The sequence below is a fragment of the Anomaloglossus baeobatrachus genome, chromosome 3 (assembly GCF_048569485.1).
Source record: "Anomaloglossus baeobatrachus isolate aAnoBae1 chromosome 3, aAnoBae1.hap1, whole genome shotgun sequence".
NCBI lineage: Eukaryota > Metazoa > Chordata > Amphibia > Anura > Aromobatidae > Anomaloglossus > Anomaloglossus baeobatrachus.
The window spans coordinates 189,630,471-189,656,769 of record NC_134355.1 but is presented as its reverse complement, the minus strand read 5'-3'; the positions used below and the strand labels follow the sequence as shown (position 1 = coordinate 189,656,769).

The 26,299-nt window shown below is 44.8% G+C and overlaps 1 protein-coding gene across 1 annotated transcript in view; it reads left to right on the top strand.

Annotated features, from left to right (window-relative positions):
• Nucleotides 1–2,237: 2,237 nt before the first annotated feature.
• SYNJ2 (synaptojanin 2) overlaps nt 2,238–26,299 on the top strand; it is a 266,841-nt gene continuing 242,779 nt past the window's right edge. Inside the window, exon 1 of the mRNA XM_075339649.1 lies at nt 2,238–2,667. Within this exon, the coding sequence (XP_075195764.1) occupies nt 2,544–2,667 (124 nt within the window). The 5' untranslated portion in view covers nt 2,238–2,543. The remainder of the gene's footprint in view (nt 2,668–26,299) is intronic.

Below are 26,299 nucleotides of genomic sequence, written 5' to 3'. Positions count from 1 at the left end.
TGAACTCTGATGACATCCTGATGACAGCCCCGTGACACATGCGCTACAGCGGGTGTCACCACGGTGACTTCACGGGGTCATCAGAGTTCATTAGGAACTCTGATGAGTCCACGATGCCATCCCCGTAAATTTCTGGCTTCCAGGTCCTCACTACACACACACACAAACACACAAACACACATAGCATACACATGTATACACTGAGCACATATACACAAATATGTATACACACATAGCAGACACACATGGATACACCGACCACATAAACACACATTTTGGGCACATGCATGTATACACTGAACACAGACACACACACACACACACACACACACACACTGCTGTATAATCACCTGTCCCCAGCGATGCGTTCCCCGGCACTGAAGTCTCCGGCGATGCTCCGGCTTCCAGCTCCTCAATGGAGTGAATATTCAGAGAGTATCATGAGCAGCAGTCAGGAGCGGGAGGCAGCAGAGTCGAAGAAAACAGCGCTGGATATAGGTGAATACAGAAAATATTTTTATTTAAAAGACCCATCTTTTCTCTGATACCTGTCACACTGATGTCACATGGATCACATCAGTGTGCGATCTGTGTGACACCTGTGCTGCCAGAGAAAAACGGACATGTCTCCGTGTGTGCGTGTGGGGCCACGAGAGATCACACGGTCCAAGTGAAAACATGACAGTGTGAGTACAGCATAGAATAACATGGGTACGTGTGTCATCCGTGTTAAAAACGGATGTCACATCTACTTGAAACACGGACATCTGAAACCAGGCTTACAGTGGGAATGGTGTTCCTTTCATCATAGGCCTTTTTGACACTTCTACAAATGTAATGTTTATGGTTGTGGCCAAAAAGTTCGATTTTGGTCTTATCACTCCAAATTACCTAGTTCCAGAAGTTTGGAGGCTTGTCTCTGTGCTGTTTGGTGTATTGTAGGCAAGATACTTTGTGTCATTTGCACAGTAATGCCTTTCTTCTAGTGACTCATCTATGCAGCCCATTTTTCTTCAGGTGCCTCCTTATTGTGCATCTTGAAGCAGCCGCACCGCTAGTTTTCAGTGAGTCCTGTATTTCAGCTGATGTTATTTGTGGGTTTTTCTCTGCATCCCGAACAATTTTCCTGGCAGTTGTGGCTGAAATTTATGTTGGTCTACCTGATTGTGGTTTGGTTTTTACAAAGCCCCTAATTTTCCATTTGGTAATTACAGTTTGAACACTGCTGACTGGCATTATCAATTCCTTGGATATCTTTGTATCCCTTTCCTAATTTATACAGTGCAACTATCTTTTCCCATAGATCCATTGACAATTCTTTTGCTTTCCCCATGATTCACAATCCAGAAATGTCAGTGGTTGGATGAAAGATGCAAGAGTTTGTCTGGATCCCAGAAACTCATTCAGCTTTTATGCACACACACTGATTAAAAGCAAACAGGTCACCGGTGAGGATGTTACCTTTATTAGCCATTCAAACCCATTTGTGTCAACTTCTGTGCATGTTATTAGGCCAAAATCACTGGGGAATGTGAACTTTTCATCAGGGTCATTTTGATGTTTTTGTTGTCATTATGATTTAAAAAGAGAAAACACAGTAGATGACAATAAATGGCTTCACCCAAACACTAACCATGAGTGGGAAAACAAGATTGTGTGTTATCATTCATAATCTCTGAAAAAAGGCCAAGAAAGCAAAAAATCTGCCGGGGTATGTAAACGTTTGAGCACAGCTGTTTATATAGGATTTTAGTAAAATTTAAAAAAAATCAAATCCCCCCTCTTTTCCCCAGTTAAAAAGAAAAAGACATAAAGATTTTGAGTTGTACTGTCCATAAAAGTATGATAAAAATATAAATAATTAACCTGACTGGTAAATACTGTAAAGAGATAAAGAAACACCAGATTGTATATTTTTGTTGTCGTAGTATGTCAAAAATGGAATAATAACCAATTACATCAGATATCCCAAAACTGTATAAATCAAAACTCACCACACAAAAAAACAAGCACTCAAACAGTAGACTATATACTGTATATGTAAACATTTGACGAGAAAAAAATAGAAAAAGCCCAAAACATATTACTGGGATCAGGGCTGGAGCCTTGCTGTGCAGGTTGTATTGGCTCTTACTATTCACCTTCCATTCTGCCATTCTGCTGATTATCCACCAGAGGGAGCCAGTGCGCTGCTGCAGACCCTGCAAGGAGGAGCCAGCACAGAAAGGAATGAGAAAGTTACAGTAACTCCCTCCGTGCTCGGGAGAAGTGTCCTGCATAGATGTGGACAGAGGAAGAGGAGCGATAAAGTAGGAGAAGGGCGCAGACAGCCCCCTGCATATTACTGAGTGATCGCCACATCTGCCGCTGGACCCTCTGTGCGACACACGTCACATCTGGAGCTGTCACATTGGGCAGGGTCATAGATAATCCGGGGACTGCGGAATGCGGGGGTTAGCGCAGGATCGCTGAGGTGGGAGCTGTGCTCGGGGGTCCTGGATGTCGCCCAGTAGGAGATGTGACCCTTGTCCTGACGCCCTGCCATGGCTCTGAGTAAGGGGCTGAAGATCCATGTGAAGCCGGATCCTGCTTGTTACAGTGTCCTGCTGGAGTCCCGCCATAGGGAGGACTGCCTGCTCTTCGAGTCCGGGACCATCGCCACTCTCAGTAAGTGCTGGAGGGGACAGCAATGGGGGATGCAGTGCTGCACTACCCCCCACTAATACGAGCACCCCACACTAGTACAACTACCCCCCACTATTAGGTCTTACCCCCCCCCACTAGTACAACTACTCCCTACTAGTACAACTACTCACCACTATTACTTCTACCCCCCCCACTATTATGAATACCCCCCACTAGTACAACGACTCCCTACTAGTACAACTACCCCCCACTAATACGAATACCCCTCACTAGTACGACTACGCCCCACTAATACGAATACCCCACACTAGTACAACTACCCCCCACTATTACGTCTTACCCCCCCCCCCACTAGTACAACTACTCCCTACTAGTACAACTACTCACCACTATTACTTCTACCCCCCCCACTATTACGAATACCCCCCACTAGTACAACGACTCCCTACTAGTACAACTACCCCCCACTAATACGAATACCCCTCACTAGTACGACTACGCCCCACTAATACGAATACCCCTCACTAGTACGACTACCCCCCACTAATACAAATACCCCTCACTAGTACGAGTTCCCCCACTGATACGACTACTCCCCACTATTACTACTACCCCCACTAATATGCGTAAACACAATAGTACTACTACCACCCTACTAATATGACTACCCCCCACTAGTACGACTACCCCCCACTAGTATGACTACCGCACACTAATACGGCTACACCCCACTAGTACTACTACCCCTACTAGTACTACTACCCCTACTAGTACTACCCCCACTAGTACTGCTATCCCCCACTAGTACACTACCCCTACTAATATTACTACTACCCCACTAGTATTAGTACCCCCACTAGTTATACTACCTCCAGTAATACCCCACTAGTTATACTAGCCTCCCACTAGTATTACTACCCCCACTAGTTATACTACCGCCCATGAGTTATACCAACCCCACTTGTTATACTATCCCCCACTACTTATACTATCCCCGCTAGTTATACTACCTCCCACTAGGTATACTAGCCCCACTAGTTATACTACCCCCCACTATTATTATTAATATTTATAATAATAGTAATACTAATAATAGTATATTATACCCACTAGTTATACTACCCATCACTAGTTATACTACCCCCATTAGTTATACTACCTCTCATTAGTTATACTACCCCCATTAGTTATACTACCTCTCATTAGTTATGCTACCCCCCACTACTTATACTACCCCCACTAGTTATACTACCGCCCACTACTTATACTACCCCCATTAGTTATACTACCCCCACTACTTATACTACCCCCATTAGTTATACTACCCCCACTACTTATAGTACCCCCATTAGTTATACTACCCCCCATTAGTTATGCTACCCCCTACTAGTTATACTACCCCCACTAGTTATACTACCCCCCATTAGTTATACTACCCCCCCACTAGTTATACTACCCCCACTAGTTATACTACCCCCCACTACTTATACTACCCCCCACTACTTATACTACTCCCACTAGTTATACTACCCTCCGCTACTATTACTACCACCACTAGTAATATTGCCCCTCCAGATGTGGGCAGCGGAAGTAATATTCCCTCAACTGTGTTGTGCAGTAATGGAGGGCTCTTCCTGGGGCAGTGTCTGTTTGTTTTTTAGATTACAACATATAAATCCTGAAGATTGTAACGTTGGCCGGATATGTCACAGGCTTATCATTGATATTTTACATGTTCGACACATGCTAAGACTATAGCAGGGCCGTCACCAGCACCGGGAGAACCGGGCCACATACCAGGTCCTGATGTACCTGGAGGAGGCCAACTTGTCAGATATTTCCGTTAGCAACATTCACCCTACATTTATGATGGATATGTGCACTGCATTTATGCAGCGGGCTCAGACGCTGAGCCTGACCTGTACTTTGTGATTCAGCTGGCACCTGAATTTAACCCCTTCACCACCGGCTATTTTCAGTTTTTCGTTTTCTCCTCCCCTTCTTCCAAGAGTCATACCTTTTTAATTTTTCCATTAATATAACCATGTGAGGGCTTATTTTTTGTGGTTTTGTGGGAGGAGTTGTACTTTTGAAGAATAGCATTCATTCTTCCCCATATTGTACTGAAAAACGGGAAAAAAATTCCAAGTGTGGTGAAACTAAAAACACCCCTGCAATTACACATATCTTTTTTTTTAATTTACCATGTTCACTGTATGGTAAAGCTAACCTAGCAGTATGATTCCTGAGATCGGTAGGAGTCCACAGATACCAAACATGTATAGTTTTACTTTTATCTAAGTGGTACAAAAAAAAAAGTGAATTTTGTAAAGAAAAAGAATTGCGCTTTTGTCGCCATTTTGCGAGACCCGTAACATTCTCATTTTTCGGTATCTGGGATTAAGTTACTGCTTATTTTTTTGCGTCGTGAGCTGATGTTTTTAATTATACAATTTTTGGGTAGACGGGATGTTTTGATCACCTGTTATTGCATTTTAATGCAATGTTGCGGTGACTGAAAAAACATAATTTTGGTGTTTGGAAATTTTTTTCTCAATACCTCCTTTACCGATCAGATGAATTGATTTTATATTTTGATAGATCGGGCATTTCTCAATGCGGCGATACCAAATGTGTGTTTTGTGTTTGTTTTATTCTCATGGGACAAAATGGAGGTGATTTGAACCTTTAATTTTTTAATTTTTAATATTTAAAAAAAACACTTATTTTTTTAATTTCTTTTTTAATTTTACTAGTCCCTCTAGGGGACTTTATGCATGCACACTCTGATCAGCATCACTCTGATCAGCAGAAATGCTGCTCTCCTGTGAGTGCCGGAGTGTGCCATTAGATCGCATTGTCAGAGTTTGACAGCACGATCTAAAGCAGGCTTTACACGCTGCAACATCGCTAGCGATGTCGCGAGCGATAGCACCCGCGCACGTCAGTGGCGCGTCACGGGATGATCGATGCCGTAGCGAACAATATCGCTACGGCAGCGTCACACGCAATTGCCTCTTCACCGATGTTGCTGTGGTCGCCGCACAATCTCTCCTTTAAGGGGGAGGTTCGTTCGGCATCACAGCGGCGTCACTAAGCGGCCGCCCAATAGAAGCGGAGGGGCGGAGATGAGCGGGCGGAACATCCCGCCCACCTCCTTCCTTCCTCATTCTGGGTGGTCGCAGGTATGGTGATGTTCCTCGTTCCTGCGGTGTCACACATAGCGATGTGTGCTGCCGCAGGAATGACGAACAACCAGCGTCCTGCAACAGGAACGATAATTGGGATTAGAACGACGTGTCAACGATCAACGATATGGTGAGTAATTTTGATCGTTAACGGTCGTTCCTGCGTTTCACACGCAACGATGTTGCTAACGAGGCCGGATGTTGTTGCGTGTAAAGCCCCCTTAAGGAGTTAACAGGCGCAGGTGGATCTCAGAGATCCACTCTCGCCTGTTAGCCTCGCATGTCTGCTGATCAGTCTCCGGAGAGAGGGAACCTAGAACATATACATACGTCCTAGGTCATGAAGGGGTTAAAAAGATTTTCCCATCAGTCAAGGTAATTTTAAAGTTCATTTTAATCAATAAATCTTGAAATATAAATAAGCTCCACTGTTGGGTGTGATTTAAAAAAATATTCCAATGGTGAAATAATCTTATATATGTGCTCCTGCTATGTGCTGTGCACTGGCCGTGTCTGACCGTACAGGGACATGGTCTGATCATACCATAGCTTCTGGGCTGGGGAGAATGCAAAAAAGAGAATATATAGCTAGTGTGATGTCAATGCGCCTGCTGCACTGAGACTCAGGCTCTCAGGGAGAAAGGTGCTAGAGGGAACCAACAGCTTCTTGTTCATCCATTCTATTCAACTACATCTGCATCCTGAGGATACAGATACCTTGAGTAGAGCAGAGGGCTAGCCTCGTGGTCCGCTGGCTGACAGGAGCAGCTAAAGGGCTGGATGTGGCCTGCAGGCCGCAGTTTGCTCAGGTCTCCATTGATAATGCTATCACCCTTGGCTATGACTTTCTGCCTGTGCTAGTGTCATGAAGTATCATGGTGTCACATCACGCGTTCCCCTGTATCTGGTGGATATAGACAGGGAATGTGATATTGCTGGCAGTCTCCTGGAATATAACAGCTCTACTAATTTAAAAACAGGTTTTTAGTAAAAAAAATAAAGTTTTTCCCATGCTCCAGAATCTTTGTCAGGTCTTCTTAATGAGGTCTAAATCATTGTGCTCTAGACGTTTGCAGCTCTCAGTTTCTGACATATTGGATCTCTTGTATAACATCTGTTTCAGCTGGTCAGAGCTTAGAAAGGAAATTTACGAAGACAAGGGACAAAAGTCTACTGGAGCAAAATGTGCCAGATTTATGAAGAAGTGCGCGCCCGCTAATAAATTCGGTGCATCTTGGACTGTCCATGATACCACTCACTAAAAGATTCTCTAGACACAATTTACTGTATAAGGCCATGTGCGCACTAGAAAGTGCCTTTTTCTTAAAGGGAACCTGTCAGCAGAAATTTCGCCCAAAACCTAAAAGATTCCCCCTCTGCAGCTCCTGGGCTGCATTCTAGAAAGGTCCCTGTTATTATTGTGCCCCATGTGAGACCAAAATAAAGACTTTATAAAGTGGTACCTTTTTGTATTCAGATACTGTAAATATGACACGGGGGCGGGCTCTCTGCCGTCCGTTATTCTGCCTCCTGGTCCTGTATGCCGCCCCCCATCGCTCCTTTCCATAGCTGATGCACTGCCCACTGCTCCAGCCATCCCCGCGCATGCCCAGTGCCAGTCTCACGGGACTGAGCAGTGTGACCGCTAGTGACGTGTGCGCAGGCAAGTGATTATGGGCGGGTCTGTGATTGTTATCAGCAAGTACCCGCCCATAATCTCATGAGCGCGCAAACCTCACCAGCGGTCACGCTGTGCTCAGGGTAGTGCTAGACTGTATGGGCTGCTTCCAGGGATGACGTCCCTTTTGTCATTGTCATTTGATAGTATTTTGAACACGCCCCTATCACGTGACAAAAGGGACGTCATCCCTGGAAGCAGCCCATACAGTCTAGCACTACCCTGAGCACAGTGTGACCGCTGGTGAGGTTTGCGCGCTCACGAGATTATGGGCGGGTACTTGCTGATAACAATCACAGCCCCGCCCATAATCACTTGCCTGCGCACACGTCACCAGCGGTCACACTGCTCAGTCCCGTGAGACTGGCACTGGGCATGTGCAGGGATGGCTGGAGCAGTGGGCGGTGCATCAGCTATGGAAAGGAGCGATGGGGGCGGCATACAGGACCAGGGGGCAGAATAACGGACGCCAGAGAGCCCGCCCCCGTGTCACATTTACAGTATTTGAATACAAAAAGGTACCACTTTATAAAGTCTTTATTTTGGTCTCACATGGGGCACAATAATAACAGGGACCTTTCTAGAATGCAGCCCAGGAGCTGCAGAGGGGGAATGTTTTAGGTTTTGGGCGAAATTTCTGCTGACAGGTTCCCTTTAAGGAAAATCCGGACCCTCTTAAAGAATCCCGCACCCGCGGTAAAAAACAGCACCAAAACAGCAGCGAAATCCGCATGCGGTTTTACTGCGGTTTGCCTCGGATTTACCGCAGATTTTACGCAGGTTGGTCCCTGCAGAATTGTACCATTATCTATGGCAAAAAACGCAGGTACCTGTAGAAAAGAAGTGACATGCTCATTATTTCCGCAGCGGAAAATCCATGGGTAAATCCGCGAGTATAAAAAACGCAGTGTGCGCACAGCATTTTTCAAAATTCATAGGATTTGCTGGGGAATGACTGCAGCAATGTTAGACACATTTTCTGCAGAAAATCCGCTGCAAATCCGCGGCAAAATCCGCGGTATATCCGCAGCGTGTGCACATAGCCTAAGTGCCGGTAAATCTGCTGCGCGAGGGGGGACCATTGACTTTACTCCCTCTCTTCTGTCATAAATACACGCTCCACCAGCTTCCCTTTTATTAAGACTGGCACAAAATACACAGGTAATGAAGAAAAAGAACAAGGGAGGGATCCAGCACAAATCCTCGTGGTTTAAAAGTAAAAATACATCCTTTATTTTGTAAGTTTATACAAAAATACACAGGTCCTAATAAATGTCGCCCTATTCAGTGGTGCTTGAAAGTTTGTGAACCTTTTTAATATTTTTACATATTTCTGCATAAATGTGACTGAAAAACTATATGAGGTTTTCACACAAATCCTATAAGTAGATAAAGAGAACCAAATCAAGCAAATGAGTCAACAATATTTAGCATTAACAGATAATTTTAAAGTGAAATTAAAGTCTGGTGTTTTCAATCAATGGGATGACAGTCCGATACGAGCGACCTGAATAGGGTACTACAAAAGTCTGATCTTCACAATACATGTTTGTGTAACTGTATTATGGTATGAACAAAAGAGACTTCTAAGGTTCTCAGAAAAAGTTTTTGATGCACATCAGGCCGAATATGTTAATAAATCATCTTACAGAGTTTGAGCTGTAATAATCCAGTTAGATAGATCGTGTACTAATAAAAGGAGGTTCAAGACCATTATTACCCTCCCCAGGAGTGGCCAATTAACAAAGATTACTCCAAGAGCATGGCCTATAATAGTCTTCAAGGTCACAAACAAACCCAAGGTAACCTCTAAGCAACATAAAAGCCTCTCACATTAGCTGATGTTAATATTCATGAATGCACAGAAAGACACTAATCATGGCTGTCATAGACTACAGGGTCAAAAAGACTACCTTGCACATAACTGGTACAAGCCACTCCATTTCACAGATTCAGAGGAACTCTGACCTTCTTACAATGGGGTCCACTGGATTGCTTCCATGGAAGAGCTGCCATCTGGAGGAGCAAGGAAAGGTTCCAAGTAGGGTCAATGGCAAGATGTCACGTCAGGGAAAAAATTGTAAAGCAATTGTAGTAGTCAAATGTCAAGTCGAGATCAAGGAATGGGATAAATCAGGACAAAAGAGGAACACAGTGAAGAGGTGTATACCAGGATAGCAAAGCTATTGACTGGCAGTGAAAGTGGAAGTCAGAGCTTCAGGGGTTTAAATAGCTAACTGAGGGCGATCATGAAGGTAGGCTGATCAAAGCCTAAACCAAAAATCAACCCCATAGCTCCCTTATTAAGCAGCCCTAAAAGTCCAAGGGAGAAAAAATAGGTTTGTCGCTGTGACACGTCGCAAGCAATAAAGACGCGTCACTAGCCAGCGGCCAAAGTGGAAACACAAATGGGCACAGATTACAATAGCCACCATCCTCTTACGAGAGACTTCCGGACACTTAGGATTGGGATTATCAGGTAAGGACCAATCGAACTTTCTAATAAGATGGTCAGCATTGATGTTATTAGCTAACTCCCATGATGTTTCCTCTGGTCCATAGTCTTTCCAATGAACTAGTTATTGTAAGGACCCAATCACTCTCAAGAGAATGAAGGATTTTTTACCCTTCATACTCAAGGCTGCTTTCAGCCAGCACCAGTGGTGGGCATGATGAACTGGGTGCCCAAGCAAATAATATGTCTTTAGGAAGGATTTGTCAAACATTTTGGGAATGCGAAATAAGGGCAGAAGTTTGAAATGGAAGACTAGTGGATTGACTATCTCCATTATCTCATAAGGGCCAATGAACTTGGGATCCAACTTAGTGGAGGGGCCTTGAATTTGATAATTCTGGTTGATAATCGCACTTTCTCCCCAACAGCAAAGCTCGGCCCATCTATGCACCTTTTATTAACGGAAAAAGTCTGTTCACTCTTTGCCCTTCTCAGGCTTTCACTGGCTTCAAACCAGACAAGCTTCAACTTGTCTATGGATTTACCAGCCTCTGGATTATCAACTTCAGAGGTCGCAATTGAATCAAAACTTGGAGTATACCCAAGATCACAAAAGAATAATGATGGAGTCTTTAATTTTGATTATTAATGGCAAACTTGGCTAACAGCAGATCTTCTACCCAGTCAATCTGACATTCAGAGATATAACACCAAATAAATTGCTCAAGTGTTTGGTTGACAGGTCTGACCATTGGTCTCTGGGTGATGAGATGAAGAAAAGGACAATTTAGTATTAATGTTGGTAAAGAATGTCCTCCAGAATTTAGAAACCAACTTAGTTCCTCTATTTGAAACAATATTGTCCGGAATCCCTTGTAGATGCACAATGTGTTTGATAAATAACATACTTAAGGTTTGGGAGATGGGCAGCCCAGAGAGAGACACAAAATTACTCTTTGCTCTTTGCTAAGTCTGTTTACCCCTACCAAAATTAGAGTTATCCCTTCTGAGGGTGGCAGATCAGAAATGAAATCGATGGAGAACTGAGTATAAGGACTTCTTGTAATTGGTAAGGAATGAAGAAGTCCATCAGAAAGAGTTTGTGGTGTTTTTGTTCAAGGACTAATGTGGCAAGTATTCTGTACAATCTTGAGTAATGGTTGGCCACCAAAAATTCTTGGTTATTAGTCGGATTGTAATGTGAATCCTAGGGTGACCTGCAAGGACAGACTCATGAGACTCCTAGCGCACTCGTAAATGAAACTAGGGACCAGAAAATAATTTTTGGGAAGGAATATTTTTAGGGGCTAACTCTTGCGTTCTAAGTATGTCCTCAACAAAATCTATAGAAAATACAGACCCAACTATACTCTCAGCAAGAATGGGATGGGCAGAAACTTTGAGAGAGCATCGGCTTTCATTTTTTTTGTACCAGGTCCAAATGTCACCCAAAAAAAAATTCAAACCTAGAGAAGAACAAAGCCCATCTAGCTTGCCTAGGATTTAGTCTTTTGGCTGACTCGGGATGCGTCAGATTTTTGGTTTCTGTGCTAAGTGCTAACAGTGACTTTATTTTTGGCACCTTCGAGGAAGTGGCAGCATTTCTCATAGACCCACTTGATTGTCAACAATTCATGATTGCCGATATCATAGTTCTTTTCGGCAGAAGAAAATTTTCATGAAAAGAAGGCATATGGACGAAGTTGAGTGAGAGGCGCTGTACCATGTAAGAATATCACTCCAATTGTGAGACATCAACCTCCACTACAAAAGGATGTTCTAGGTCAGACTGGACCATTACAGGGTCAGATGAGAAACTCTCATTTAACTCTGTAAAGGCGAGGTTGGCCTCCGGTTTCCTATTAGCTACATCTGGCCCCTTCTTGGTCAAGTCAGTGTTTTGGCACTCTGAGAAAATTTTTTCTAAATTATTGGTAGTAGTTGGTAAAACCAAGGAAAGCCTTGAAGGCCGTCAGAGACTTTGGTTGTACCCACTTCTTAGCAGCTTGGACTTGATAGGGGTCCACATAGAATCCTTTAGAGGACAAGATATACCACACGAAATTTACTTCTTGAACCAAGAACATAAGTTTAGCAAATATAAAATTGTCTTTTGAGTACAGTATATACATGAAGATTAGTTTATTTACCTGATATTAAATTACACAAAGTGTCATCCAGGTTGAAAATTACATATTGACTAGTTGTAGCTCTGAGTTTGTCATTAAGAACATTTTGAAAAAGAGGTCTTGCATTACTTGGCCCAAAATTCATCACAAGACTCTCATAATGACCCTCAGCTGTTGTTAAACGCTATCTTCCATGCAACACCTTCTCTTACACAGATAGTTATATACCCCTAAGATCAAGTTTGGTGAACCAATGGGTTCCCAACACCTGGTTGTAGAGATCAGCAATGAGTGGCAGAGGATACTGTTTCTTTACAGTAATTGTGTTAAGTTCCCTCTAGTCAATACAAGGTATGAGACCACCATCTTTTTTTTTACCAACAAAAAAGAAATCAGCGCCTGCTGGTGTGGTGACATACATGGTCTAATGAACCCTTTTCTCAAATGATCTGCTATATAATCTTTCATGGCATGCTGTTCTAGTTCAGAACCATTATGTATTTTTGCCATGGGTACATGGGTGTTTGATACCAAATCAATGGGACAATCATAATGCCTATTTGGGGATAATTTTTCAGATTCTGACAAAGAAAATACATCAACAACATTTTTAAATATGACGGGTAGACCACTTGGTACAGCTTGAGGCCTCTTTCAAACGTCCGTGTCTCCGGCACGTGTTTGGTCCGTTCCCTCACGTACCGGAGACACGGGCATACGTAGACCCATTTAAATAAATGGGTCTGTGCTCACGTGCATATTCTGCCATGAACCGTGTGTATGTGTGGAGCATAAGTGTGCCCGTGTGCTCCACACGTAGATATGTCAGTTTTTCTACGACATCACGGGTGTAACACGGAACGCAAACGGACCACACGGAGGTGTTCCGTGTGACACGCGCAAGAGAAAACACACGTGTCTGAGAAAATAATAAAAAACTTTACTCACCTTCTCCAGCACTGCTGTCTCTGCCGTTGCTGTCACTTACTTCCGACCGCCGCTCATTATGCTCATTGCATATTCACTTCATTGCGGCCGGAAGCAGCAGCAGCGGGGAGTCGGCAGGACCGGAGACCGAAGATCAGCTCCACGGACAGCGAAGCCAGGGACAGGTGAGTAGAAAGTTCCCGTTCTCTGTGTGTTATCACGGATAACACATGGAGAACACGTGTGTCATAAACACGGCTCACGGAGGGCAAAACGCACCTTTGACTTGTCCGTGAAAAACGTGCATGGTTTTTCACGGACGTGTGGAAGAGGCCTGAGACAGATTCCCAGATAAAAACAGAGATTTGTCCTGACATTCTGGTACTTCACTATGCATATCGTCAACAGCAGTAATTTTCATAGGAAAACATAATTTTAGTAAGGGTAAACCAAGATCTTTTGTCACCTTTGCATCAATAAAGTTGGCTGCAGAACCGCATTTAATAAAGGCTTTAGGTCACACAAATATTGCAAGAACAGACATAGAATAATAATATTGCAGGATCACAGGGAAATACCTGTGCGCCCAGCTGGGTATACTGGGACCCATCTAGGAGTTATCGACTTTCTGGCAGCGGTTGTTTTTTGTAGGCATGCATCTCATGTCCAGACTACACACCTGCTTTCAAGATTCAGTGTTTGGGTCTTGGCCCCTTGTTGATGGGAGTTGGTCATCCCAATCTACATAGACTCAGCAGTAAGGGTAATTTGTGCACAAGACTTAAGGCTGCTTTACACGGTACGACCGATTGTGCGATTTCACAATCGATCGTACCCGCCCCCGTCCTTTTTACGTCACAGGCAAATCGCTGCCCGTGTCGCACAAAGTTAGTAACCCCCGTCACACATACTTACCTCTCGTGCGACCACGCTGTGGGCGGCGAACGTCCACTTCCTGGAGTGGGAGGGACGTTCGGCGTCACAGCGACGTCACACGGCCGCCGGCCAATAGAAGCGGAGGGGCGGAGATGAGCGGGACGTAAACATCCCGCCCACCTCCTTCCTTCCACATAGAGCCGGCTGGAGGCAGGTGAGCTGCTCATCGTTCCCGTGGTGTCACACGGAGCGGCGTGTGCTACGACGGAAACGATGGTCAACTAAATTAAACGATATTATGGAACCTAGCGAGCAGTACCCGACTCACGATTTGTGAGCGATACTGCGTCACTAGGAGGTGTCACACAGGCCGGCATCGCCAGCGATGCCGGATGTGCGTCACAAAAAACGTGACACCGACGATCTATCGCACGATAGATTGGTGTAAAGCAGCCTTTAGGCTAAGTTCACACTTCAGTTGTTTTGCATCAGTCACAATCCGTCGCCTTGAGGAATTACGGTATCCTGCAAAATATTTTGCAGGAATCCTGTTTTTCCCCATAGGCTTCTATTAGTGACGGATTGTGACTGATGATGCTGCGTTGAATCCGCTGCGTCGCGGTCAGTTGTTTTTTAACTGACCGCCGGGCGGGAGCAACGCAGCATGTAACGTTTTTTGAGCAGCGAGATCCGTAGGATTTCGCTGTGCACGCGCTCTCTGGCTCCCCGCCCCCGTTACCAGGATAAACATCGGGTAACCAAGCAATGCGCTTTGGTTGGTTACCTGATATTTACAGTGGTTACGGGTGTAGGGAGCCCGCGCTAAGCTGGTATCCAAGATAAATATCGGGTAACCAAGCAAAAAGTGCTTTGCCTATACCCGATATTCACCCTGGATACAGTGTGCAAGGAGGCCGACACTTCACCACTCGGCACCGCCCCCTCCCGCACTCCGCATGTGTACACTCAGACACACACTCACACTCACTTGTCCCCAGCCCTGCAGTCCCAGCGGCACTGACGTCCTCAGCTCCACGGCTCCGCCCCCTCGCGCTCCGCCCCCTCCCGCACTCTCCGCATGTACACACGCATGTAGACACACACACACACACACTCACTCACTCACTCACCTGTCCCCAGCCATGCAGACCGCGGCACTGACTTCCTCAGCTCCGCCCCCTGAACTCCGCCCCCAGCACACAACGGAGTCCGACAAAGAAATTCTTTTCTTTGTCACCGTTGTCATCCGTTGTACAACGCATCAGTCACATGCGTCAAGCAACGCATGTGACTAATGCAAAACAACTGAAGTGTGAACTTAGCCTCAGGTGGAGGTCCAGAGTCAGTAGCGTGTACCTTGTTACATTTGCACAACTGCCTATCCGGACTGATTGCGAAGGACATGGCCGTGTCAAGGGAGTCAGGAGACAGAAGTTGCACTAACATGTATATGCACCCGAGGCTTGAAAAAAACTGCAGAGAGCCTTGGAACGTGAAAACTGTGAAGAGCTCTGAAACGTGAGGGGGTATAGAAGAGACTGTAATGCTTGTGTGTACGAGTATGGATTGGACCTACTTGGCCATAGCACACAGAATACCTGAGGGGTGTGACCATGGCTCACACCAGGTCTCACCTGAGCCTCCAAAGGTCAGGGTGGATTTGGCTGCAGGTAGAAACCAGGTGCCACTCAGGGAGATTCAATGTTGGAACAGCTGACCCCAGGGGATACTGACAGTCCCTGATATACGCAGTCGAAACGGCTGATGCAGCAGGCTCGGCCGATATGGTACGATGCAGCAGTGGCCAGTACAGCAGGCTTGGACTATATTGTACAATGCAGAAGTGGCTGGCACAGCAGGCTTGGCAAATATGGTATGATACAGCAGCAGCCGGTACAGCTGTCTAGGCTGATATGGTATGATGCAGCAGGTACTACGAAACAGACACGTGTAAGGAACACAGCATCAGAACATAGGTAAGGGACCTGAACATCTAGCAACGTGTCTCTAAGAATAAAACACGTTGCCCAGGCACCTCCCATAAGGGGAGAGTGTTTTAAATACCTGTTGCCTCACTACCATAGGCTGAGAGGCACTTCTGGGTTACTGCACTCTGGCCCTTTAAGAAAAGGAGCACACGCAACCTAAGAGTGTTCCCATGAGGCCTGTGTCAATGCACAGGCCCTCAGAGTCAGCGGCAGAGACCGGGGATGGAGAAGCCACTGCTGAGCAGCCGAGAGAGTGAGCCTGTTGGCTGGGGAAGGGGGGCAGGCAGGACAGTATAAGGGTGATACAAAAACTAAAGCCTGTCTGTCACTCTGCAGCAGGGAAATAATGAGTTTTGCATGTTGCCTCTCTAAACCAGACAATTAGAGACTGAAATACACCCTGCTTTTCCTAAAGGAAAAAAAATTCTACAGTCACTTGAAAATCGGTCAGGGAGGTTTACCTTGGCGTCAGAAAAAATTTAGTTGCTGGAGGGGCTTGGGCCTGAACATTATGCTGAATCCCCTCTATGACCCCTTTGACTAAATGGACCAGGTCTTGAATTTGATTCACCGCTGTTTGGAGGGGATCCATAATTTGTGAGCTAGTTAATCTGGTACAATGTCAGAGGCCACAATCTCCAAAAAAATGTGGATAGATTTGACATAAGCCACTCCATCTGACAGATTTCAGAGGAACCTTGACATTCACCCTTTAACCCTTGTACAGGGATATTCTTACCATGGATTCCACAGGATTGCTTGCACGTAAGGGTTGTCGTTTGGAGGAGTGAACCAGTCCGAAAAAGTCACCAAGTAGGGTCAAAGGCAAGTGGTCACATCTGGGACAAAATCGTCAAGCAAACGTAGTCCAATGTTAAGCTTAGGTCAAAGAAGGATATGAGTAAGGACAAAATTGGAGCACAGCACAGTTGTATACACAGATGATCAAAAGGGTATCAATGTTTAGAACGTTTGACTTTCAGGCTCCATATCTCACTATCCACTACAGCTTCATACATGAGAATACCTGCATTACCTTCATAGACAATCATCTTGGCTATCTCATACATAGCTTTAACTTACAACAATTTAGTATATGGTTTATTATGCAGATTCTTGTCATGTCACTGCATTGTTACTGTTTTGCTCCTAAAAATTAAATTGTTTATTTTGTTAGCATTTTGTTAATCCGACTCTTGGGATTCAACACTGCCTGAATCCTTCTGGGTATGCTCTCAATCAGATTCAAGCATGTCTTGACTGATATTTGATTCCAGATTTCTTCTACACGTTCCCAATGTTGGTGCTACTCACATATAGCCTAGCATTGAGATCACTATCGATTCTGGTCAAGTATCCAACACCTTTGGGTGTGAAACAGCCTCATATAATCAGGTTTCGTCTACCAAGCCTGATAGTTCCTGACACTTGATAGACTTCTGAAACCTGCATCACACAGTGCTTGCATTGACATCTGTGATCTCACTATTACAAAGCATACGAGCCATCTCCTCTGCCATGTTTGTTTTGCACCAGAACTGATTGTTACATCTCCACCGGAGTCCGCTCCAGCGACTTCTACTTTGATCACCAGGTGACACCGTGTTCCTGCCGTGGATAGTGCTGGTGATGAGGGAGGAGTCGATGCCAGTGGCGCTGGTGGGCGCAGGCTCCACTCATCCACTGGGCTAGGTTTCCTTGGGATCTTCAGTATCACTGGCTGACTGTTGGTGGCGTGTGTCTTCCAGCTGAAGTCACCATCATTCAGCTACAACCAATTGGAAGACAGCACACCCTTCTTATTTCCCCTCCTGTCTGCTGACCACTGTCAGAGATAGTTCTGTATTCCTGGTTCCTGTCCCGCCCTGTTCTGTATAGTGATTCTGGTGTTCTGACTTCTGATTGTTTCCTGATTACCCTCCTGCCTGCTGTTTATGTACCTCGCTGCCTGATCTGGATTTGACCTCTGCTTTGGTTTCTGATTATGTCCTTGCCTGCCAATTCTGTCCCTGTTTTGCATTTCCCAGTTTGACCCTGCCTGACTACTACTGTCATTGGACTGCAGCCTTCCACAGGTAGTGATCACCTTGGGCCCTGTCTAATTAAAAAAAAAAACTATACAGGGATTTGGAATTACACAGGACCCAAGGTGATTACTACCTGTGGAAGGCTGCAGTCCGATGAGAGTAGTAGGCAGGCTCAAACCGGGAAATGCAAAGCAGTGACAGAATTGACAGGCAAGGATGTAATCAGAAAACAAAGCAGAGGTCAAATCCGGATTGGGCAGCGAGGTACATAAACAGCAGGCAGGAGGGTAAAAACCACTTACCATCTATGAAACACAGTGGTGCTAATAGTATGATTTCCAACTGTTTTGTTCCATTTAATGCCGGACTGGAGAAATGAATTCTACCAGCAAATTCTAAAGAACATTGTCAGGAAATCTGTACATGGGCTGCATCTCTAGAAAACGTAGATCATGTAGCAAGACAATGACTGTAAGCACACAAGTCGTTCTACAAAAGTACAGTTAGGCACAGTACTCACGCTGTGCAGTTTTGACGCGTATTTTCAGAAATATGCAGCAAAATTGGCATGTCCATTGTGAAGCCAGCAAAGTCTATGAGAATTCAGAAGTGCTGTGCCCACGTTGCTTCTTTTTCCCTTGTGTATTTGGTCCAGAAAAAAAAAAGCAAGGCAAAAATACTCAACGTGGGCACAGCACTTCCTAATTCTCATAGACTTTGCTGGCTTCACAATGGACATGCAGATTTTGCTGCAGATTTCTGAAAATCTGCGTCAAAATTCGCACCGTGGCCACAGGGCCTTAAAGAAGACTAAGGTTAATGTTTTTGGATGGCCAAGTCAATTTCCTGACCATAATCCTATACCAATGTTGTGGAGGGACCTGAAGTGAGCAGTTCATAGGCAAAAATTTACAAACATAGTAAAGTTTAAGAATGGGCTAAAATTTCTCCGAGCCTCTGTACAGGATTAATCAACAATTACTGTATATACTCGAGTATAAGCTGACCCGAGTATAAGCCGAGGCCCCTAATTTTACGACAAAAAACTGGAAAGACTTATTGACTCGAGCATATGCCTAGGGTGGGAAATGCAGCAGCTATTGGTAAGTTTCAAAAACAAAAATAGATACCAATAAAATGTAATGTGCATATCCTTGTCCCCCCTTGTAGTAATGTGCCCATCCTTGTGCCTCCCTTGTAGTAATGTGCCTATCGTGTAGTACCGTGCAGTACCGTGCCCATCCTTGAGCCCCCTTGTAGTTTTGTGTCCACTCTTGTGCCCCGATTGTAGTAATGTACCCATCCTGTAGTAATGTGTCCATCCATGTGCCCACCTTGTAGTAATATGCCCATCATTGTGCCCTGTAGTAATGCTCCCATCCTTGTGTCCTGTAGTAATGTGCCCATCCTTGTGCCCATCCTTTAGTAATGTCCTCATTCTGGTCCCCTTCTTGTCCCCTATTATGCCATTGTTCACATACACATAAAAAAATTATTCTGACCTGTCCTCCATTCCTGCGATGTCCTCTTACCTGCTTCTTATGTACCGTAGGCACATAGACCCCCTTGGTGATCACGGCCAGTGCAGAGCCTGCCTCTGTTGTCAGCGCTTTACTTCACTTGAATGATTTGCTGCACCACAAAGCACTCAACTACAATAAAGCGCCTACAGCAGTTTCGGCACCGTGCACCAGATGTAATCATCGAAGGGTACTTCTTGCGGACCACAAGCACATAGAACCTTCCATGATCGTGTCCAGTGAACGGGGCCACTGCTGTCTGCCGTAATCGCTTTACTGCAGTTGAATGCTCTGCGGCCACAAAGCATTCAACGGCAGTATAGTGATGATGGCAGACGCATTCATGGGGTCTATATGCCTGCGGTCCCCAAGAAGCAGGTAAGAGGACACCGCAGGAACAGAGGACAGGTTAGAATAATTTATTATGGTAACCTCACTTGAGTATAAGCCGAGAGGGTCGTTTTCAGTATAAAAATATGGGCTGAAAAACTCAGCTTATACTTGAGTATATACGGTACTAGTACTGTTTAGATACAGTTATTGCTGCACTAGAGGTTAACACCAGATACTGTAGGCAAAGCTTCATATACCTTTGCCACACAAATACATGTGCTATTGGATCATTTTCCTCAATTAAAAAAAATAATAATATTTGATTCCTTTCGTTTGATTTGGTTCTCTTTATCTACTTTTAGGACTTTTGTGAATTTAGAAGGGTTCACAAACACTTTGTGTTTTTATTTCTGCCATGTGTGGTCTAAAATGTGATATTTTGTGCAAATTTCTGGCACAAGTAATAGACTATGTAAACTGTCTAAAGATGAGCCAATGTTATCTGTCAGCATGAATCACTGTGATTAATTTTAATCCCTTAATGTCCTGTGTCTTATATTTTCATCAGAGGTCATGTACGAGGTGTGAGCCCTCTCCATTAGTAGTGAAGCTGTCTACTCTATGAGTGATAGGTCATAGGTTTAAGTCACATAAGGGGACTAAAAATATATAGTAAAAATATAAGAAGAATAAAAAAAAGTAATATCTATCTTGATGATTAACTGGAACCAGATAGCTCAATCTCTGATTAATGGTGCCCCCAACTATGAATGGCATGAATTGTAGTCGGCTCCATCATTTCAGCCATTTATGTTCTATTCTGAAATCTTTTAGTGTTTTAGATCGTTTGTGCATGTATAGGGAGAGACTTGTCATTCAAGGAGAGCAGGGTGGGTAGGAACCACCATGGTGGCCTCTAGGACTAGTCACCCAAGCAGCATGGAGCCCTGCCGGTTTGTAAATGTATGTGTACTATGAAACACTCCAGCATTTCAGAGCAAAAAATATCTGCCTGAAATGACAGGGTCAGTGTCTTGTTCATGCTGTGTGTGGTTCAGGCAGCATGAATCAGCTGTCAGGTTCACTCTTAATCACCTTTATTTTCCACATTAAAAAATTAGGAAAAAAAATATATTTTGTATTGTCATGTCCATAAAAAGCCAGCTCTATCTAAATACAGCATTGTTTAAACAGAATATTAATAAGAAAAAAAAATTCATATACCAGAAATGACGTAACTGCACTACAGAAATGCAAAAATGTCATTGAAATGTTGTTTATACCCCAAAATGTTATCTCTAAAAAAACTAAAGCTAAGTATGTAAAAAGCAAGCCATCACAGAAAAAATAAAGTTACAGTTCTCAGAGAATGGCAAAAAACAATTTTTTTTGTCACTTTCAGAATTTATTTTAACCACTAAATTTATATTAAAGGGAACCTGTCAGGTGCAATATGCACTCAGGACCACGAGCAGTTCTGAGTGCATATTGCTAATCCCGGCCTAACCGTCCCTGTATACAGTAGCATAGATAAAGAGAGCTTTAGAAAAAGTATTTCTAAAGATGTTTTATCTTATGGTAATGAGCACAGAGACTAGTCCCAAGGGTGTTATATCCCCCGACTAGTCCACCTTCTTAGCGTGTTAGTACGCCTGCAGGGGTGTACTAACATTCTATTTAATGCAGCATCACCAGCGGTGACGCGTGTATCTGTGTTCGCTGTGACTGCGTTTCTGAATGCCCGGCACTTCCGGTGATGCGCAGTAGACCTCTCTGAAGCCAGGACGTGTACACCGGCTTCATACTGCGCATGAGCGGAAGTGTCCGGCATTCAAAATTGCGGCCACAGCAAACAGAGGTACGCGCTTCACCGCTGGTGATGCTGAATTGAATAGCATGTTAGCACACCCCTGCGGGCGTGCTAGCATGATAAGAAGGCGGACTAGTCGGGGGATATAACACCCTTGGGACTAGTCCCCTCGCTCATTAGCATAAGATAAAAGGTCTTTAGAAATGCTTTTTCTAAAGATATCTTTATCTATGCTAGTGTATACAGGGACAGTTTGGCAGGGATTAGCAATATACACCCAGAACTGCTTGTGGTCCTGGGTGCATATTGCACCTGACATGTTCACTTTAAAAAATCTCATAAATGTGGTGTTTCTGTAGTCATACTGACTACGCAATCATATTATTCAGTCATTTTAACAGCACATTAAACACTGTAAAAACAAACCCTATAGAGTAGCAGAATAGCTTTTTTTTTTTTTTTTTTTCACTTCACCCCCTCGTCAATTTTTTTTTGTTCTCTTTCAAGTACATTAAATGTCAAAATGAATGGTGTAATGTAAAGCTACAAATTGTGACACAATAAACAAGATATCCCCCCTTCCTCATACAGCTATGTTGCAAAAAAAGTTATAACACTTGGCGGGAATGGCTGGACAAAATGAAAAATTGCAAGTTTTTGAAAGGGTTGAGGCTTATCTAGACAAAATTTACGCTGACTAAGGCCCCCTTCACACGTCCGTGAAAAACACGCACGTGTGTTACGGGCCGTTTTTCGCGTCCGTGTCCCGTTTTTGTGTCCGTTTTTATGGTCCGTGTGGCACCTGTGTGAATTGCGTATGCTAGCCGTGTTTGTGTGCAGAACGTCCGTGTGTGCGTGTGGAATTAACGTGTAATGTCCGTGTGTAATGTCCGTGTGTAATGTCCGTGTGTGTGATGCACAATGTCGTTTATAAATGTCGGCTGACAGCAGAGTTGCACGATGAGAATGAACTCGGGTGAACTTCACCCGACTTCATCCTCATACCGCGGCTCTGTCTGTGTCGAGTACTGATTAGCGGTCACCTGTGAAGGATTCACCGGTGACCGCTAATCCCCCGATTGACTGAAGTTTCCCCCCCTCTCTCATACTTACCGTTCCTCGATCTCCGGCGCAGCGCTGCACGGCATTCACACTGCTGCGGCGGCTTTTACTATTTTGAAAAAGCCGGCCGCTCATTAAACAATCTCCTATTCCCTGCTTTCCCCGCCCACCGGCGCCTATGATTGGTTACAGTGAGACACGCCCCCACGCTGAGTGACAGGTGTCACACTGCACCCAATCACAGCAGCCGGTGGGCGTGTCTATACTGTGCAGTAAAATAAATAATTAAAAAAAAAACGGCGTGTGGTTCCCCCCAATTTTAATGCCAGCCAGATAAAGCCATACGGCTGAAGGCTGGTATTCTCAGGATGGGGAGCTCCACGTTATGGGGAGCCCCCCACCCTAACAATATCAGTCAGCAGCCGCCCAGAATTGCCGCATACATTATATGCGACAGTTCTGGGGCTGTACCCGGCTCTTCCCGATTTGCCCTGGTGCGTTGGCAAATCGGGGTAATAAGGAGTTATTGGCAGCCCATAGCTGCCAATAAATCCTAGATTAATCATGTCAGGCGTCTATGAGACACCCTCCATGATTAATCTGTAAATTACAGTAAATAAACACACACCCGAAAAAATCCTTTATTTGAAATAAAAAACACACACAAATTCCCTCATTACCAATTTATTAACCCAGACAAACCCTCCATGTCCGGCGTAATCCAGGATGGTCCAGCGCTGCATCCAGCTCTGCTGCATGGAGCTGACAGGAGCTGCAGAAGACACCGCCGCTCCGGTCACCTCCACACAGCAAATGAGATGAGTAGCGCGATCAGCTGCTGTCACTGAGGTTACCCGCGGCCACCGCTGGATCCAGCGGTGGCCGCGAGTTACCTGACTGACAGCAGCTGATCGCGCTACTCACCTCATTTGCTGTGTGGAGGTGACCGGAGCGGCGGTGTCTTCTGCTGCTCCTGTCACCTCCATGCAGCAGAGCTGGACGCGACGCTGGAGGTCCGTGGATTACGCCGGACATGGAGGGTTTGTCTGGGTTAATAAATTGGTAATGAGGGAATTTGTGTGTGTTTTTTATTTCAAATAAAGGATTTTTCGGGTGTGTGTGTTTTTTTACTGTAACTTACAGATTAATCATGGAGGGTGTCTCATAGACGCCTGACATGATTAATCTAGGACTTATTGGCAGCTATGGGCTGCCAATAACTCCTTATTACCCCGATTTGCCAACGCACCAGGGTAAATCGGGAAGAGCCGGGTACAGCCCCAGAACTGTCGCATATAATGTATGCGGCAATTCTGGGCGGCTGCTGACTGATATTGTTAGGGTGGGGGGCTCCCCATAACGTGGAGCTCCCCATCCTGAGAATACCAGCCTTCAGCCGTATGGCTTTATCTGGCTGGCATTAAAATTGGGGGGAACCACACGCCGTTTTTTTTTTAATTATTTATTTATTTATTTTACTGCACAGTATAGACACGCCCACCGGCTGCTGTGATTGGGTGCAGTGTGACACCTGTCACTCAGCATGGGGGCGTGTCTCACTGTAACCAATCATAGGCGCCGGTGGGCGGGGAAAGCAGGGAATACGAGATTGTTTAATGAGCGGCCGGCTTTTTCAAAATAGTAAAAGCCGCCGCAGCAGTGTGAATGCCGTGCAGCGCTGCGCCGGAGATCGGGGAACGGTAAGTATGAGAGAGGGGGGGAAACTGACCGACAGACTGTGAGAGAGGGACAGACAGACAGAGAGACCGACAGAGAGACAGAGAGACTGACCGACGGACTCAGGGAGATTGACCGACATACACAGAAATAGAAAGAATAGCCGACATCACTAGAAATAAAAACACCAAACGGACACGGACTATAGGTAGATGCATACGTGTTTACTAACGTGTGTGCACATACCCATAGACTTTCATTGTGTCCACGTGTGCGTGCTCCGTGCAGATAACGGACATGCATCCGTGCAAAACGCACACACATACGGATCACGGACACGCACACACGGACATAATGAAATAACGGACGTGTGACCACAATCATAGATTAACACTGGTGCACGTTTGTCCGTGTCTCCGGTACATACGGAACCGGACCAAACACGCACGTGTATCACGGACGTGTGAAGGGGGCCTAAAAGATAGTTTTTGTAAACCTGTCCTCTATCATTTCTCAGTAGAGTGGAAAACATGTAAAAGGGGGAATCATTTTTCAGCTAAGACCGGCTTCACCTCAGTGGTCACAGATTCCATCATTCCACATTTTACAGGATACCTGACGAGCCCCCATAAAGTTGGTGGGTTCTGTCTTCCCCTTTGTGTGTCCATCATGTGATGAGTGAGTTTTGTTCCATATTTCTCTAACAGTTCCTAGATGTTGAGGCAGTCTTCTTATAGAATTGCCTTTTTTAACCCTTGTCCAGTACCATAGGGCCAATGTGCCCCCTTGCAGATTGGTACGACTAGTTTTTTGTTTCATAGTACCAAACAAGGGTTAAAAAGCTGAGTAACATTGTAAATACATTTCTGCGAATTTACAAAGAGTTCCTCAAAGTCAGACAGCTAAGAATTAGGCGACGTTTGCCAAATTTATCATTATTTTATGCAAGGTGATGAATTTGGAGCATTTAAGTTTGGCACGTTATCATCCCGACATCCGCCGCACATGTACAGTGCATGTCGGGTGAGGACGTATTGGTGTTGGTGCATTCGAGGGCCATTATCTTGGCTCAATACGCATTACAGTTGTATTGCAGTATATACAACAACAATCGGGAATCATAGGCTCATGTCCCTCAAAAGGGCTAAAAATGCGTAAATAAATGTCTGATGGATGTACGTGTGTGATGGATGTCATTAAATGGTTGAAAATAAGTCTTCTGGAGATAGTTTGCACTTGAGAATTGTCTTGTAGAGACCGTGTACGGCAATAATTGAAATACCTGTCCGGCTAGAAAGGTCAAAACCAGCTTTAAGGAGTGCTTCACAGCCCTAGGTTCTGATAGGAAAAACAAAGGAGAATAGGGCTGTTATGTGGTGGGTAAACAGATTACCAGCAGCTGCATAATTTCTCATGTGACAGGTGGACAAAGAATACCTGCGCTTTGTGAGGCACTTCTCTGCGTTATCATCATGTGGTAGCAGTTGCCGATAACTTTTCGGCAGACGGTGGAGCAGGAAATCTGCCCTAATTGGAACCTTATATTAATTACAGTTATTAAAAAATAAGTCGGATAGAAAATGTAGCAGTAAAGACATCTTCGTAAGACTGCCAAGTGTCTTCAGTAATGAATCCAATGTGCTGAGTGCAAAATATACTGAAATATCAAACAAATGGAGACAAGTATACAGCAAATCATTTTGGAATCGCATGTGTGACGCCCCTGAACTATCAGGTTGTCAAAGGGTACTGCACAAACTGCCCTTCCGTGCAGTATCCGAGTCCTTCATGGTTCTGGGGCCCCATCTTACAGTGTTGCCTCCAACAGCAAATCAAATCCTAGATACACACTGCACCACACCCACCAGGCACACCAGTGGACTTCTTGAGCGGAATAGAGTCGCCCACCTGGGGGGTCAGGGAGGGGGAGGTGAGTAGTGTAGAGGAGTGTAGAGAGAAGTGAAGTAGCCCTCGAGTGGAGAG